General features: G+C 29.8%; 2 protein-coding genes across 2 annotated transcripts; both read right to left on the reverse strand.

The window, feature by feature from the left end:
* Nucleotides 1-10,680: 10,680 nt before the first annotated feature.
* LOC21387650 (MLP-like protein 328) lies at nt 10,681-13,736 on the reverse strand. The gene is made up of 5 exons (XM_024174940.1): nt 13,668-13,736; nt 13,267-13,520; nt 12,033-12,069; nt 11,686-11,861; nt 10,681-11,183 (listed from the first exon to the last, which is right to left on the reverse strand). Exons 1-5 carry the CDS (start codon nt 13,734-13,736, stop codon nt 10,910-10,912), a joined length of 810 nt encoding a protein of 269 aa, XP_024030708.1. The 3' UTR covers nt 10,681-10,909.
* Nucleotides 13,737-15,381: 1,645 nt separating this feature from the next.
* On the reverse strand, nt 15,382-16,836 carry LOC21411888 (MLP-like protein 43). The gene is made up of 2 exons (XM_024174941.1): nt 16,572-16,836; nt 15,382-15,981 (listed from the first exon to the last, which is right to left on the reverse strand). Exons 1-2 carry the CDS (start codon nt 16,762-16,764, stop codon nt 15,677-15,679), a joined length of 498 nt encoding a protein of 165 aa, XP_024030709.1. The 5' UTR covers nt 16,765-16,836; the 3' UTR covers nt 15,382-15,676.
* Between the last annotated feature and the right edge of the window lie 1,730 nt (nt 16,837-18,566).

Raw genomic sequence — 18,566 nt, forward strand, 5'->3', positions numbered from 1 at the left:
CACAATTTTGTTTTTCTCATCAATGGCTTCAACTATCGCTGTGTAATACTCAATATTGGATGAACCAGCTGTCACAGTGTTAAATGAAAAAGTAGAGATGTTAGTAATTAAGAACAACATTACAAGCTGTTATATAAATTATCTAGCCTCAAAGTACTGTAGAACTAAACAATATTTGGGCGCATTTAGAATTGGTTTTTAAAATGATTTTGTTTTTAATAAAAGTAAAAATAAACTTGTTTTGAGAATCATTCTGTGACCGATTCTGAAATTGAGTTTAATTAATTTTTTAAGAGATTATTTTGAATATAATAAAAAAATAAAATCGTGTTTGGTTATAATTATTAATTAATATATTATAATATTATTGATAAGTACTAGAAAATGAAAACAAAAAACAAAACAAAAAACAGTTTTCAACCGTTTTTAATTCCTTTACAAAAACCATTCTCACTGTTTTTGTTTTATTTTTGTTTTTAAAATATTTACTAAACAAATATTGTGTTTTTATTTTCATTTTATACTTCTCAAAATATGTGAAAACCGTTTTAAAAAACGGTTCCAAACATGCACTTTGATTTCTTAGGTGACATTTTCTTTTTTCGTCCCATTAAATACGTGTACGTAAAATCATTAACTCCGAATAGTTACTGATGAATCACTCAAGTATTGGACTATAGCATTTCAAACCATTGCGCTATTTCGCATTCTAGACGGACGAATTTTTTTTCTTTTTTATTTTTCTTCTACTTTTGTCCTGTTTATTTTACCGATTTGAGTTTATAATTCGAGTTTTGTTACAGTAGAAAGCTCTCAGAAACAGTCATATCTAACTTTTTTACTACAGTAAAAAACTCTTACATAAAATCACATCTCAACTCAAATTAAAAACTTAAATAAGCAAACTAAACGGGACCTTTGTTAATACAGTGAGAATACTTGATGTTAAGGCACTGGTACATCCTAATTAGATTTGCACCTATCAAAGACTCAATCCTTCACCAAATTTTCCTTTCAATTTTATTACAAATAATATGACAAGAACAGTCAAAATTACAAATTTTGGCAAATGTCAAAACCCGCTGCAAAGAGCTAAAAAAATAAAAAGAAAAGAGAGAGAGAGAGAGAGAAAAAACAACCCCAAACCAATAAAAAGTAAGAGAACTCAAATCCAGTAAAGAAATAATACAAAAATTTCGTTGAACCATTGAACCATTAATCAAAATAAATGTATGTAATTCCAAAAGTTCAAACGCAAGTTGCTAATTGTGATATGTATTTTTATTTTTTTTTACTACTATCGCACGTCAATACTTTGCATATAAAAAGATAAAGTTCAATAATAATAATAATAATCTTCAAACTGAATTATAGTACAGTACTATTTTTGTAGAAGAAATGTTGTGGTTGGGGAAATCATACTTAGATCCTAGCATTATATAGAGGAGTAAGAAAGTTCCATGATTTAAAAAATATTATCTTTTGGTATTGATGCTGTTACTTTGATCAAGCTTTTTTCTTTTTAAGTTGCACCAGCTCTCTTCGTGGACCATTTATTTAAAAAACTAAAGAAAAAAATTATACGTATCCAACACCATATATATATATATATATATATAAGCGAATTTTTGTGTACTTTTTATCTTGTGAATCAGAATCATCTGTGGTCCTCTTAGATTAGGACTTATAATTAAGGCAAAAATATGGCGAATTTTTATTAGTTTGGGCTAATAGTTAAAGACAAAAATTTAGAGAGGAAAAATGTTATTTATTTGATAACTATTAGTTCAATACTCTTCAGTCCTCTCTATACTCCGTGTGTTCTTTAGAAACCTTAATCGAAATTTGTCACAACTGTAGGGGAACAATTGAGAGAAAATGAAGTTAACGAACTCTCAGATTATGGGAAACTGAAGTTGGAGAACAAATTAATGGCGTATGTGTGGATAAAGAAATTATTAGTGTTGGTTGTCCTACTCATGACAATGTCCACAACATTGTTAACATTTTCACGATATTATTCATATTTTGAAGTCTCGACATAGATAATAAAGAAAAGATATTCTTCTCAGCGTGTCCATAAAATCCATGTATATTCGTAAATATTCAAGATATTTTTGAAAATGTCCAACAAATATCCAAAAACACCAGAATTTTTTTTTTTTCAACAAAAATTAATGTTATAGCACATTTGTATAAAATGTTACAATATGATTCAAATATATATATTTTAAGACTAAATTATAAAAGGGACTATTCAAAATTTGAGTCCATCTATTTTGTCTTCTTGTCTTTTTTGTCTTCTTCTTCTTCATCTTCATATATATCTAACCACTGTAATTGCCAACTTCTGTTTTAGACAACTGAGCAAAAAAAAAAAAAAAAAAAAAATCCCTTCTTTTTTATATATAATAATAGCATACAGTAATTGATTTTTTTTCCTTCTAAAATTTACATTTTCCCCTTCAAAATGTCGGTTTATTAAGATCAAATCTCTCTTTGTTTATGCAATTTAATTCACTTTTGACTTTTACTTTCTAACTGAGATTTTAATGCAGACGTATATATATTTTTTTATATTTTTGTTGACTTTTCCTATTTTAAATATTTTTTTATTGGTTTCCATTTATTTCTAGGCCAAAATAGTTTATAAATATTTTTATTTTAATTTTAGAATTTTGTTTTCTTATTATTTAGTTACCTATTATTAAGAAAGCGCACAAGCGCTTTTCACTTCTTTTTTCTTTTCTTTTTTTTCCTTTTTTTTTTATTCCTTCTTTAGTTTTTCTTTTTTATCTTTTGAGCACTCTTCTTTTTTTTCCTTTTTTCTTTTTATTTTTGTGGCCCTACAACTTTCTCCTTTTTAGCTTTTAGTGATTCACTAGTTTTGTGCCCGCGCCTTGCTGCGGGAAGATCTATATATTGTATTGGAAGTCTAAAATTTGTTTAGTATAGTATTAGTTTTTATACACATATATATGTAAAATGTTGAGAGGAAACTACAGTATTAGTGTATACACACATATGTAGATATATGTATATTATATGTTTAACAAAAGCTTTTTTGTAGGATTCTATATTGTTTGTTTTCCTTTTTTCTATGCTTCTTTAGAGCTGCAAAATAAAAAAAATTTTAAAAAAAGATTATTGCTGATTTTTTAGAAGATATAAATAATTTTAGTTATATAAAGTGTTAATTTAAGTATTTAGAAATAGTGATATTACCTGGTTTTTGTTCTTTTTCTAGATTACTCTGGTGGTCTTAATTTAGAGTTCGAATCATAATAAAAGATTAGAATGTGTATTATAAATATTCAAGTATAATACTTATTAATAATTAATGTTAATCTGTAAATGTGTAGAAAAAAAAAGGATATAGTTTCATTCAAAACTATATATAACGACAGAATTGAGAAGCACAAAACATATCCAAGTGAATTTGAGAAGGAATTAAATAGCTACAAATTAATATAATAACATATCAAAACCAATGTCAAGAAAAGCAACGAAAACAATAATAGCATTAGAATAAGATGAAAGGAGAACTAAAATAATATATTCAAATCATCCTAATGAAGAATCATAGACAATATCACAATCGAAGTAAGCAAAATATGAGCACAATAATTTTGAAAATAATTATACATCATCAAACAGATGAAAATCAATTATAATCATTATTGGTATGAAACAAAATGAATTAAACATAAGATATAACAAATACAAATCGAGACAGAATTTTAAAAATAGTTTAAAAAAATATTGTCAAGCAACTAAATAAACATGGATATATAAAACATGCGTTGAAGTAAAGAAAAGATGGAATTTTTTTTTTTTTTAAAATTAGGACAGACTCAATAAAAAAAAAGGGCCAACAAATTATTATTTAAGTAGTTTTAATAAGAAGTGGAGAGTGCCTTGACAGTAATTTTTAAACGAATTTTACAACACTTTACAGCCACAAAACAACTTTATTCATCATGACATCGTATAAAAATAAGATAAAGATGAAATATCTTAAGTAAACACACAAATATGAACAAATGTCATTATGAAACAATTAAAACCATTAGTAAATAATGATAGAACATACACAGAAACAATCATAATAATAAAGATGGATCCTGAAGAACACTATAACAAATAAAATAAAGCAATGGTACCATAACAAATCAATACATCTATTTTAAACAAAAGAATTTAAAAGATTATGATAAAGAGTTACAGATGATACATGCAATACTCTAGATTATGCTTTAAGGATGAAACCAGCCAAGCAAACAAACATGAAAGTCAGTGAGCTTAGAAAATTGACAACTAAGTAAACTAAACTGAACCACAGCAACCACCAGAGGAAAATTATTAGGCCAAGTCAAATTTTTTTTTAAAAAAAAAAAAAAGAGGGAAAAAGCAGAACATACTCCAGGCATATTAATCAAAAACTATAAAGAATCCAATCCAGTAAAGCATATTGGTAGCAAAGTTTTGAGAAGATGATATAAAGCCAAACATATAAAAATCTACTATAATTAATATTGCCACTTATGAAAATCAAATGAAGACAACATTCGTTAAATAAAAATACTAATATATATATATATATACACACAACAATGAAGTACATAAGGAATAAGTATACATATATCAATATTGCATGCTACCGAAACTCAAAAAGTAATAGCCATGTCTATATATATGTCAGTAATAAACTGAGAAAAAAACAATATAGGTTTTTTAACATTTATTTACAACAACAATGGAGGGTTTCAAATAAGGGCAGAAATAAGAGAAATAGATAATATCCAAAAAAATCAATATATTCAGGATCATAAAAATATATTAAAAATTCATGAGCAAACAATATTAATCATACCTGAAATATGGTCAATACTATTTGACGCAAGCAATATCAACCAGCAACACAGGAATGAAAGGGATAGAACAAAGTCAATAGAGCAGTAAGTAGATCATAGTAAGGTTTGATATGCAGTAATAAGCCTAAAGTAGCACAATATTACATATATATATATATATATACACACATATGAAAATCAAGGAGTCAGACTTAAATAGTAAGCAACCAGTAACAAAATAACAGCTATTACTTCATAGGGTGGCGAGAAACAGAGAAAGTTTTTTTCTTAAATGAATCAATAAAAGCAATATAGAAATAAACATTTGAAAAAAACAAAAACAAAAAAAAAGGGGAAAAGGAAAAAGTCTGAAAAATAAGCAGTTTAAAAACAAATGAAGAAATTGTAAAAAAGGAGGGAAAAAAATTCACAGAAAGAGCAAAAACAGGTAAAAATATCACAATTATATTTAATATCTTTGCAAGAAAGATGATTCAAAGTATTACATGAACAGTACAAACAAAGCAAGTAAAGATTACAGATCACCATTACACATCACCAAATCAATAAATGCAAAAAAAAAAAAAAAAAAAAAAAAAAAAAAAAAAAAAAAACTTATCTAGACAAAATGTAGATGACCAAGCAAAAAGAACGGCCTAAAGTAGCACAATATTACATATATATGTGTGTGTATATATATATATATATATATATATATGTGAAAATCAATAAGATAGACTTAAACAGCAACCAATAACAAAATAACAGCTATTACTTCATAGTCGGTGGCGAGAAACGGAGAGTTTTTTTCGTAAATGAATCAATAAAAGTAATATAGAAATAGACTTGAGATGAATCAAAATTAATAGACCAATAGTTTATATAAGTTAATAAATAGGTTAAATTACTGTTTTTATCTATAATTTGTCTGGTTATGAACCATAACTTGACAAGTTATTGTCTATAATTCACGGTTTTTATCCATAACTTGTTTGGTTATAAACCATGACTTGACAAGTTTGTCCATAACTTATCTGGTTATGAACCATAACTTGACAAATTATGGCTTATTAATTTCTATAATTAAAAATTGACCTATATACTTTCTTAAACTTTTCATATTGGCCTATTTTCTACTATTTTCGGGAAAACTACTATGATGTTGCTAATCTAATATTTAATGATAAAGCTCAGTCAATCAATAAGGAACGTCTTTAGTTTGTGATTCTAGAAAGAATATGATGTTTCACGTGTTGGTTTATTGATCGTTTTGGTTAAATTTTCTATTGGTGAATATTTTTTAAACTCCATCAATTTGATATCCGAACATTTCAAATATGTATCAAATTCATGCATAAGCAGATCAACGTCCCTCAATTTTAACTAAATTAACATAGTAACGAAAATTTCGAAAAGACAAAAAAGAAAAGAAAAAACTAAAACAAAAACACAAAAAAAAAAAAGTGTTTCTTGTTTGTACCTTTTTTTTTTTTTTAAAAAAAAAAAAATTCTTGGAATGTTTGTTCCCCTTTTGCTGCTTTTTTTTTTTTTTTTTTTTTGTTTCCTTCGAAGACATTCCTATTATCTTGGTCAAATCAGAAATATTACTCTAAATAGTAAAAAATATTATTTATATCAGTTTACTAAAAAATAAATAATTATCATTTAATTAATAAAGAAAAGTTAAACGACTATAATAGTACCCAATTATTTAGAATGATATAAATATAATAGGATTGCACAAAATCATGATAAACCATGTGCTTTTCTCTTTTTATTAATGCTATTAAATGCAACAACACTGCTAATGTTCAACAATACGTATAATTACATAAGAGCAACGCCAACCATACTAACTATTTCATGTTTTTTTTATCAAAATAGATAATGGTTTAGTTTTTTTAATGGCTTTTTTACACTCCAACTATTAGCTAAATGGTTAACTATTTTGAAGAATGTTTTTCACACTAATTAGATATTTCTAATATGGAGAGACTAGCCATTTAGTTTTTTGATGACTCCACTATTGAAGGGGGATAACACCTAGTTTAAAGAGGCACGATCCTGATGACTGCACAGATTTGATCTTTATCATGAGAAGATTGAATGGTGAAAAAACCAAATATAAGAGATACATCAATTTCCTTGCATTAGAGATCTCAAACAATATTTGAACCACCTATCAATATGGCTTCTCATCTTAATTAGCTTAGAATTAATTCTCCCAATTAGAGTTTCTTTACAATAAGCAGAAAGTCTTTCTTTGTATATGTCCGTAGTGTCAGGAAAAAAGGGTTTTAGTGATGACAAATTCATCACTAAAACTTTTTTCACGACGCCTTATTGTCGCTAATTATTCGTCAGTAATATTTTTTTAGCGATGACAACATATTATCGCTAAATTTTAGCGACAACAAGTCGTCGCTATTTCCAAATCGAGGTTTTTGATCGGAAGTGACATCAACAAAACAATTAGTGATGACCTTTCCAAAAAGTCATTGTATAAAGTTTTCAATTTTTCCAATCTCAAAAATTCGGGAATGCGTTTAGCGACGATAATGTCATCACAAAAAGATACTCGTACTGATAAATAGCGACGACTATTTTTTAATTTTTTTATAAATTTTTAATTTTTGGTATTTTGTTTTGATTTTTTGTTTTTTTGGCAGCTTAGTTATTAAGTGGATAATAATAGAAATTATAAAATAAAATGTAATAATTAAGTAATAGATTGAAATTTAATTAGATAGATAATAATAGTACTAATAATAACATATGTCAGATAACAGAACAAATAGATAAAAACACATATATCCAAATGTCTAACAATAAAAGAAACAGTACAAGTTTGATAAGATACTGTAATAAGATCCTGATATTCTAACTTAACATTTTCTTCATCTTTCTTCTTCATTTTCATTATCTTCTTTGTCGGTCCTAGGAAGCACAATTCGTGACGGGGGTGGAAAGACGGTGCACTCGACTCCAGGTCGTAGCTTCATCATCTCCCTGAACAACTCCATATGACTTGGTTGTAAACTCGAAAGCGACTGCTGCATATCTGGAGCTAAACCTGCGGTAGGCATCCCGAACTTTGATCCGGACGAGGAAGAAGTAGAAGATGAATGCCGTTGAGTCATTTTAGGTCCCATACCCGGACGATGACCCCGACGGTTCCCAAGAACATTAATCTCATTGACGTTAAATTCAACACAAAAATGTAAATGAAAAAGACGGTAAACTCATACGCACGTACAATTCTTAGTGATTGTGTACTATAATCTTAGTATGTAGGCCACCGAATTTCAATAATTTAGATAGATATAGAGCAAACTGATTTCATTTATTATCAACATTCTCTATATTATTATTTAATCTTATCAAGTTTTATTCATTCTTTTTTTAAAAGGAAGTGTTATTCATTCTTATTTGTTGGTAATTACTAAGATAGTTTATTAATTCTTAAATTATTAAATTAATGACATTATCAAAATTATAATTTCTCACTTTTGTAACTTAATATAATTATTATTCTTCTTAATTTCATAAAATAATTCTTAATTTACTTTAAATTTTAATTACTTGCCTTAATAAATTAATGACATTATTAACATTATAATTCTATTACTTCACTTTTTATTATTTTACAATTATTATAATTTATTACATATCTTTACTTGCATCATATTAATTTAGTTACTAATTATATTAATTAAATTGTTTAAAATAATTTGATTAATTAATTATGAAATTATTAAAATTAATATTTTTTACTTATTAATTATATTAATAAATTATTTAAAATAATTTAATTAATAAATTATAACATTATTAAAATGAACATTTCTTACTTTATATTTAAATACTTATTTATTAAATTATTGATATTGCTACAACTTATTTCAAATTTTCCTTCTTAAAGTTTTGAAAATAGCTTTGAGCCACTAAATTTCACCGCCTCTTTTTCAGTGAAATTTTGGATTCATTGACTTTTAGCGATGGCACAAAAGTTTTCTGACAACATCTGGTGCGCAAATTGACATTTTTAGCGTCAAATTTGTTAATTTCCCACCCCATAATGGTTCCCCACGGTTAGCGATGACTTGTATCGTCGCTAATACTGGAACCCTCTTCTTAATTCCAAGGGTCTCCCCCACACTCTTTATGATAACGTTTAGTAACGGCATGTGTTGTCGCTAATATCTTTCTTTTAGACGACAATTGTCGTCGCTAAAAGCGTTGCCTCTAAATGTGTTGTTTCTTGTAGTGTGATTTGAACTACTATTACCTCTCCTTGGTAATTATTGGGAAGCCTGATATCTACACTCAACAATCTATAAAGAATTTGCACCAATATTAATATTCAGTATTGAAGCATATGAATGACGTTGTGTACAAGCATATATTTTCTTACCCACTGAATAGAGGTGTTAAGAAAATCCGCCAAACCATGAAAACTGCTCAATTTAAACTAAACTAAACCAAACCAAATTAGTATTTATTTTTAGATTATTAGGCGGTTTGCGGCTTTTTACTCTAATTTTTCTAGACGGTTTAGTTTGTGGTTTAGACTCCCCAAACCGTCCAAACTGCCTAATAATCCGCTCAAAAAGATACATATATAGCTTTTTAATTTCTAAAATAGTTTTTATATTTATTTTAACTTTTATTGGTCATAATAAAAGTTCTACACTTATAAATATACCGTATCATATTTTTCTTGGTTTGTATTAAAACTTTAAATGGTGAAGTGTTAGACATTTACTATTTTTAAGTTATATTGTAAACTTGAATCTTATTTTTATTTTTATTGATTAACAATTTTACAATTTTTATGAATTATTGAAAACTTTTTTAGTTTTAAGCTTAAACTGTCCAAACCGCTTATAAGTGATTTAGTTCAATTTAATTTTTGTCAAAAATATGAAACCACCTAAAAGAAAATTTTATTTTTGATTTTAGTTGTGGTTTCTAAAAAAACCGCCCAAACCTATGGCGACGCACCTACCACTGAATTTATTGAGTTTTGGCTATCAAGTTATTAATAACGAAAACTAGAAGAATAGATCAGTACTATAGGCATTGTATCCTGATCAGTGGCGGATGTATTGCGAGTGTTTTTCTACTGAGTAAAGTACACATCTTTTTAATATAATATTTTTGGTACACACCTTCCCCGATTTTCTTGTTTCCCTATTTCAGTTTCCAAAATTTTCACTTTCCAACAACTACGCTCCTCCACATTAAGGAGATGTTTGGTTGAAGGATTCAACTCATGATTTGAGTCATGGTTAATGGTTTATTACAGTATTTTTTCTCATAAAAAATACACTTAAATCGAAAATAATTTTAATCACACGATTCTAATCCATTAACCAAACGTCTGATAAGTTTCACCTTATTAAGAGTTTGTTTGGAAGAGCTTTTTAAAAGCTATTTTTAGCTTCCTACTCTCAGAACTGCCCTTGAAAGTGTTTATATTTTTGTCAAAAGTACTTTAGCTTTTTTAAAGGAGCTTCTAATTAAAGATAAAATGAATTTATAAAAAAAAAAAAAAAACTTTTGAATAGACCTTAATAAGTTGTAAAGTTTTATTAAGGTGCTGTAAACTTAATTTTAATACTTTTGTTACTTATTAAAAAAAATAAAAAACAATTTCGACTCATTAAACTATTTTATTCCAAACACTTATTGAAAAATTATAGCTTTTATTTCTCTCTTTCTACTGACTAAAAACAAGGGCAAAAGCGCTGCCAAATGGCCCGTAAATATTGTTAGAATCTAATGTGCTAGTTACTTATACGATACACATCTACAAAGACTTATTTCATATCAACTTATAAAACCTTGTACAATACATGGAGAGCTTAGATGGTGACCTCACCAAGACTAATACAACAACTGATTAAGCTCTCTTAAAGTAATTAGCATAAACATTCATCACACAAATTAGGAGTTTAAGTATCATAACTACTGGACAAACCAAAGCACTACAATTATACAATACTTAGTACCATAAGGATATTTCCTTAATAATTTGATCATATCTATATGATCTATGCCTTGCCAAAGTGGACATCAAGATCTTTGCTGATGTTGACCATCAGTTTAACGTATTTATCTGGAGGTGGAACACCCTCATTCAGCTTCTCATACTCAATGCTCAGTTTTGCAATGCTGCCTCTACCCTTAGGATTGGGAACCACATGATAAACTGGCTTAAAGAGCTTGTATTCATTGAACACATCTCCTTCAAATCCATTCAGAATCACTGCCTTGTTTTCATCGTCAAATTCCACCTTCTCCTTGAACACCCCACTGGTCCCGTCTTAAAGAGCTTTTACAACAAAATCATCATGAGACAAAACGCGTAATTACCCACAATTATTTATCTTTTCGGAAAGAATAATATTAGGAATACTAACTCTAATCAAATTCTCGTACTAATTGATTGATATTTAAAAGATTGCCACGTCAATTACCGGATAACATAATTAGTGACAATAGTTTATCCTTTCGGTATATAAGCAATATTAGGAATACCGAGTCTAATCAAACTCTTGTACCAACTCATTCTCACTTGTCATTTTTTTATTAGTAGGTGTTTAAAAGATTGACACATCAATTACCGATAAAAAAATGATAACTCAAGAGTTAATTTTGAGGCCTCATAACATTAGGTAAACTGTGATAATAAGGAGTATTAATATACAATGAGAGGTTGCCCAAATTAAAATAGGTTAATGGACTTATGTTATAAACAAGTATAAAACCAATTTATTATTAATGATCCAAGACAAAATATCAATCATGATTAAGGTTTTTTGGCCTTACTGTGTATTTCCAGCTCTTAACACCTCCATGAGTACGCCAGTCACCCTCATGGCAATCAACACCCTCAATATGGTCGCCGGCGATGTTCGGAATGTGGTGTGCTTGTTTCCAGATATTGTAGTACTTCTCAACACCTGCGTTGATTTCAATTTCAGTCTCTATGATATGCTCAACCTGCAATTTACAAGGCCGATTGAACGATCCTCCACTCTTCGAGCGAGTGTCAGCTCCCAAAAACAGAATATCAGTATGAGAAAGAAGAAGAAGAAAGAATTAGATGGAAACAGAAGGAAAGAGTTTCTAGTTCATTGATAACAATAATGTTCTTCTCCACACAACATATACCCCTCCTCGGTAAACCCCGAGCCAGAGGCGTATCTCCCTATAAAACAGAAATCAAAAACAGAAATTGAAAGCAAAAACGAAAACATGAATTCAGGAGCTTCCATCACTCCCGAGGACCAACGCCCTTAACCAGGCTTACGACATTCTTCCCACTCAAACGGCATAATCTCCTAACCACGTACGAGGCTGTTGCAACTAATTTGACTATGTTTGCAAGTGCACAAGTCGTACAAGTAATAAAGTGGTCCGAAAACCGATATTGTCCCACGAGGATTGAAGTTAAGGATGTAAACTAACTATTGTGAATATCATATCTTAACTTTATCTAAGCGATCAAATTTAGATGTGATAAACTCAAAGAAAAACTAAAAATAAAGGATAATTAAATCAAAAGAAAAAATGACAGTAATGAATAACACGTGCTGAAAATAAAACAAAAAATCAATATAATAAAAATGCTAAGGTCTTGACTTCATTCTATTGCGATTATGTTTCTTCGTAGTAATGTGCCTAACCTAACTCAACGTTCTCAAGAACCTAGAGTGATGTGTATCCTTATACCCTCTCTCGAGTGCCGCATGAAGAATGTGTAGGTGATATCAAGCCTATATCTCTATACAACTATTCATCCCTACCTTCATTAAGTTCCGCTCTAAAAATAATTCATGGAATTCCACTTCTCAATTTCACAGCCTAAAATTATTTCGGTTACCTAGGCAATGTTTATCTCTCGATCTCACACCAACCTAAGTTGTTCTATCCGTTTCTTGATTGCTTGAATATTCCCCTCTCGAGTATTAATCCTCACAATAAAAATCTGCCCAATTCAAAATCTCATAAAGCATAGCAATATGTAAATTATAGATTTAGCAGCAACAATTCAAAATAGAACACAAAAGAAACGAAGAGCTTTAATTAAATGCACATTAAAACGTCGAAACAATAATCACAAATAGAGATTCATCTAAACCCTAACAAATAAGAAAATTAGCCACACATCATGTGGTTCACAATCTCAAAATAATATTCAAAACTCAGAAAAATACAAGAAGAAAGATAAGAAGAGAATGAAGAACGCTTGGAATTCTTGAAGAATCGCTGGAATTTCCCTCGAATCCTCTCCGATTCAGTTTTTTCTTCTTTTGCAAACCCCTTTTCTCCCCTTTTCCTTCAGTTTTCGGCCTCTCCTCCTTATATTGCATGTCCAACACATCCCCAAGAAGCTAATTCTCACTTTCCATAAAAGTCCCTGCACCAAACTAGGGCAAAATGCGTGTTTCTAATAAAATCGGGTAAATCAGGCGACATATCCCCTAGAATAGGCGACATATTGCCTAAAAGAAGCGACATATCTCCACAAAGGAGGCAACATATCGCATCCCTCTCTGGTCCTTCGCACAGGTTTGCTCGATTTTGCTCCTTTTTGAGTCGCATCGCCATCTGAAGGCGCCATATCGCCTCGTTCTCTGTCTTTTTGATCCAAAATGCCTAAAAACTCAGCAATTTCACCCTTTCTTACACACTCAAGGGAAAGTCATCAAATCCACATAATAACTTGAGGAAAAACACGCCAAAACTAGCTAAAGGAGTAACGAATGAGTGCATAAATTACGCACTCATCAGAGGCCTTCTAACCCGGGTTGGGCCCTTTGGTGTTTCGTTGTTCCTCAACTTGGGCTGGCCCTCCTTTTCTGTCTCTTCCATTTCTGGGCCTTCCTCTGGTAATTCCCAGTCAATGGGCTGGGTCGTATCACTCTACCTTTCCCTTCAGATTCGACATTTTTGTGTTGTATATATTCTAGTGATGATATAAAATTTTAGAAGGATTTTGTCTCTTTAGCTAAAGATATATAAGCCAAACCGGGAACTTGTGGATCTAACCCCGATTTCCCCTCCTTATATAAGCCACCGGTGACAAATTCTATGATTGTGTCTTCCCATGCTGAAGAGAGGAATTAAAATATTATCCATGCTTTTATTTTTCAATCACAACTTGCACGTAAGCATGACGAAAGTGGATCGTATTTATGGATTTACAAACACGCGTTTCCTGTTAATTAAGAAACAGACGATCCAATGCAATTACTTATTAAAGAGGATATATATTCTTATGTAGAATATTTGCCTTGCTAGTTATATTTTCGAAAGATCACGTCAAATATGCATTTTTTTTTTAAATTTCGAAAGTCTAATTGGTAGGACATCAAGGAAAAAAGAAAAACTCATCAGTATTTTATAATTCTGAAATTCCAAATGTAATCAATAAATTTTACAACTTTTTCGTATCTTTTGATTTCTTCTTGTTATGATTAGAAAAAATGCTCAAAACGTATAATATTTTTGGGATGTTTTAGAAAATTCAAGTGCTAAAAGCTCGCATCAATATCTGGAATTTTGATTACTTTGATACTAGTTAAACTCTCTCTTCAGTTGACCAGGAAAAAAAAAAAAAAGGATATTCTTATGATCATCCGTGCGCGCGTGTCCTTTTGGAGGCCTAAATGATAAAATTTACCCGAAAAACGTCTCACATCATGGCAAAGCGACGAGTTTTGTCCATTGGACCGTTTCCACTCAGAAAGGTTCATCTAAATCAGACATCGCCATTAAAACTCATGAAAATAAAAAAATTTTATTTTATTTAACTTTAAAATGTTCCCAACGCGCCATAAAGACTAAATCCTTATGCACCGCATCATCTATCCCCTTTTTGTGAATGCTATGATTATCACTGTACTCTTAAAAACTTACTAAACTCCCAAATATTAAACTCGCAAGCTAAAACTTTTCAAAAATGGCCAAATACCCTTTGCGAACCTGTTTTAAGACAGTAAAAAAAAAAAGAAAAAAAACAACAAATATTTAAATGTAAATTCACTCAAAACACCAAAAATCTAAAACACTTCTCAACAAAAATAAACAAATAAATAAATAAATGAGATCAAAGCCTGAAAATTTCAGATTTTTACAATACGTAGTTTTGGTCCGGCATCAACCACGAGGGGGCCAAGATAATATATTTTTGAATTTTTATTCAGATGCTTCCTGTAAGTGACAGCTATAAGATGAATATATGTGGCTGTCGGTGCGGCTTGTTATTGTGCGTTGCTGGCATTTGTGCAATTATTTTGGCTTCGGATGGATTATACTAATGAATACACCAAAGAATCATCAATGCTGTGCCGTACGTTCTTAAGATCTTGAGATATGTACGGGTAAGGTTGTCCAGCTAATTACTTTTATTAAAATAAAAAGAACAAGAAAAAAAAAATTGGGTTAATTGATGGATCAGATCTGTTCATATGAACATTAGAGAAACCCAAGACCACGAATTTCCAAAACACCCATAAGAGAAACAGATCATGCCAAATATTGATAAACGCTTGGAAATATTTGCCAAACCGGAAATACACACAGCAATCTCCTCAAGACATACTTATTTAGGTGACAAAATGATGAACAAGCACACACAGACACACACAGACACACACACACATATATATATAGATATATATATATATATATAATATGTACACACGCATGCATACTTCTTGCATATATGATCACCACCTAATTTATTTTACACGTACAGTAGATTTAGTTGTTCCAACCAAGCATAAGCAAACCACCATAACGTTTTCTTCTCAAACCACAGCTTGAGTTCCAGCCTCAGCCTCATACTCGAGAAGGTGATTTTCAAGATCTTTCGAGACATCAGAGAGAAACTGAAGCAGTGTGTGGGGGTCTATAATTTCACTGTGATGCTTTTCATACTCCACAGTCCAGTGAACAATGCTTCCCTCACCCTCAGGTTTGGGATTAGCTTGGATAGTGGCAGTCAAGCTCTTGAAGTGCTCCATAAGGTCTCCTTCAATCACTCTGAAAGTGATTAAATTCTTCTCGTCATCTATGGCTTCAACTATTTCCTTCGCGACTCTCGGCTTCCCATCTAGGGTTTCATACACATCAAGTTTAGATTTCACACACATAATAATATTTTGAAATTCTAAGTGAACAACTAATGCTCCGTTTGTTTCAAGAGTTCTAGATTTCACATACGTAATAATATTTTGAAATTCAAAGTGAACAACTAATGCTCCGTTTGTTTCTAGAGTTCTGGTCTGATTCTGGATAATAGTTATTGATTCGCTACAATATTTTTCTTTCATAAAAAATTTAAATTTCAAAAATCACAATCATTAATCATGATTCTGAACTTGTGAACCAAACGTCTCCTGAAAGATGGATCATGAGGTTTATCCATAATATTCTAAAATTATATTACATACAAGTGGTCATGAATAATTTTGAACAGTCTTAACTCCCATTAAATTTTTTGTTAAATTTTGGAAGAGTTGATTTTCATATATTTTCTTTTATATGCTAAAAAGACATGCACTAGTATACTACCACACATATCTCTCTAGCTACCATAAAAACTTGTTTCATTTTATACCATCATGAGATGAAAATATCAAAATTTCTACCATTGAAGAAAGGGAGATTACGATTTGAGCTTATTTAATAATTATTAATTACCATGGAAGTAGTTCCAAAAGATGACGGAGCCCACAGTCCCCCATTCACCTTCATGTATTTCACAACCATGAATTTTGTCGCTTGAATGATTGGATATGTGGTGTGGTCTGTGCTTGAATATGTCATGGAACTTCTTGGGAGAAGCTTTGATTTCTACATCTGTCTCAAGCTTTCCATAGAGATCAGACGACATTTTTTTTTTCCTTTTCTATATGATAATAAAGAAGACTGGGAAGAAGAAGGATGATTTGTTGGGAGAAAAAGTATTTGCACTTAACACCCTTTTATAGAAGATCATCATACCAATAAGAAATCCCCTGTAGCTTTAATTATTAATGCCATACTATTACTTGCTTGGATTAACGGGATTATTTTAAAGTCCTACGTGATGACGTGAATTCCTTTAACATACTATAAAACAACATTTTAGAAATAAAATATAAGATTAGTATTATTGTAGTCGGTGAACATCTAATCTCATAAATGAATCCGTATTGAGGGATACTAAATACGAGTAGTCGGTATTTCTATTGGTGTATAGATTGTCATAATAGCTAGATTACAAATATGTTTTCAGTTGTCTCTTGGTAATGCCCTCCAGCGAGACTATGGATTTCCTTTTACGTGTAATAGTTTTTTGGACTTGTATTAGGATTAAATTCGTAAATGAATCTGTATTGATGGATACTAAATATTGTTGGATGTAAATGAGTGATGCATAATGAACGCTCCTTTATGATATTTTGTCTTATCTCTATGTTGGACAGTTCGACACATTATTGTGGGTGTTATTGATAGAATTGAAATTAGGGGATTCCTTCAAAAGTTTCATATTTGTGCAGGAATCTACATATTAGAAAGATTTAGGGCCTGTTTAGTTCGTTGATTCGAGTTTTTAATTTAAGTTCAGATGTGACTTTATGTGAGAATTTTTTACTGTAACAAAAAAGTTAAATGTGACTATTTATGAGAGCTTTTTACTGTAATAAAACTCAAATTCTAAACTCGAATCGGTGAAATGAACGGGGTCTTAATAAATTTACCATTGAGTGCGGTTATGGATGGTGACAATTAATTTCTTTCTTTTATTTTTTATGATTTCTTTTTTTAGCAATTTTGAAATTTTCATTTAAATTTAGAATATTTGGATGATGTGCAGTGTTTGGTCATGGGAGAAAATAATTTTCAACAGTGTCAGTGTTCAAGACAAAGGTTAGAATTGTTTCCGCACTGCTAGCTAGTTTGATCAAAATTGGTTTTGTTTGGCCATTTTTAGGTTTTTTTTGTTTTTTTAAATAAATGGTCGAAATTGTGTAAAATGAACAAAGTAGTCGGTTTTCTTTTTATTATCAACTTAGTGGTTAATTACTGATTAAGTACTTAGATCTCGTTCATTTCACCGATTCAAGTTTAGAATTCGAGTTTTACTACAGAAAAAGCTCTAAAAAACAGTCATATTTAATTTTTTTTACCACAGTAAAAAAACTCTCACATAAACCCGTTTAAATTAATATTTGAATAAATAACTAATATAATAATGGTATATTTAACATGGTCATGACATGTTTAACATGTATATTGGTCAACAGATCATTTTTTTAAGAAAAATAAATGGATTTTACCTATAAATATTAAAATTCACATTATTTGTATTTAATATGTCATATAAATTTTTATTTAATATCACATATCATTATATTATAGATGACATATATAGTCAATCGTGTCAATTCATATCACTTTATATTAAGAAGTTATCCTAACACAATTCATTTATTAATCACATTTATATTATCAATTCAATTATAATTTAAACCTATTTATAATAAACCTAAATCTATTAATTTCGCACAAATTTTAAAAAATGTCATTATATCGCTAGTTAAATTGTCAGAGAAACTCTTTCTTTCTTTCTTTAGACTAGAGTTAGGCTTTTTCTTTCTCTCTCCCCGTCTAGAGAAGATAATATTAGGGTCCGTTTAGTTTGTTAATTTG

This window comes from Morus notabilis, unplaced genomic scaffold (assembly GCF_000414095.1).
Source record: "Morus notabilis unplaced genomic scaffold, ASM41409v2 Scaffold424, whole genome shotgun sequence".
In the NCBI taxonomy this organism is placed as follows: Eukaryota; Viridiplantae; Streptophyta; class Magnoliopsida; order Rosales; family Moraceae; genus Morus; species Morus notabilis.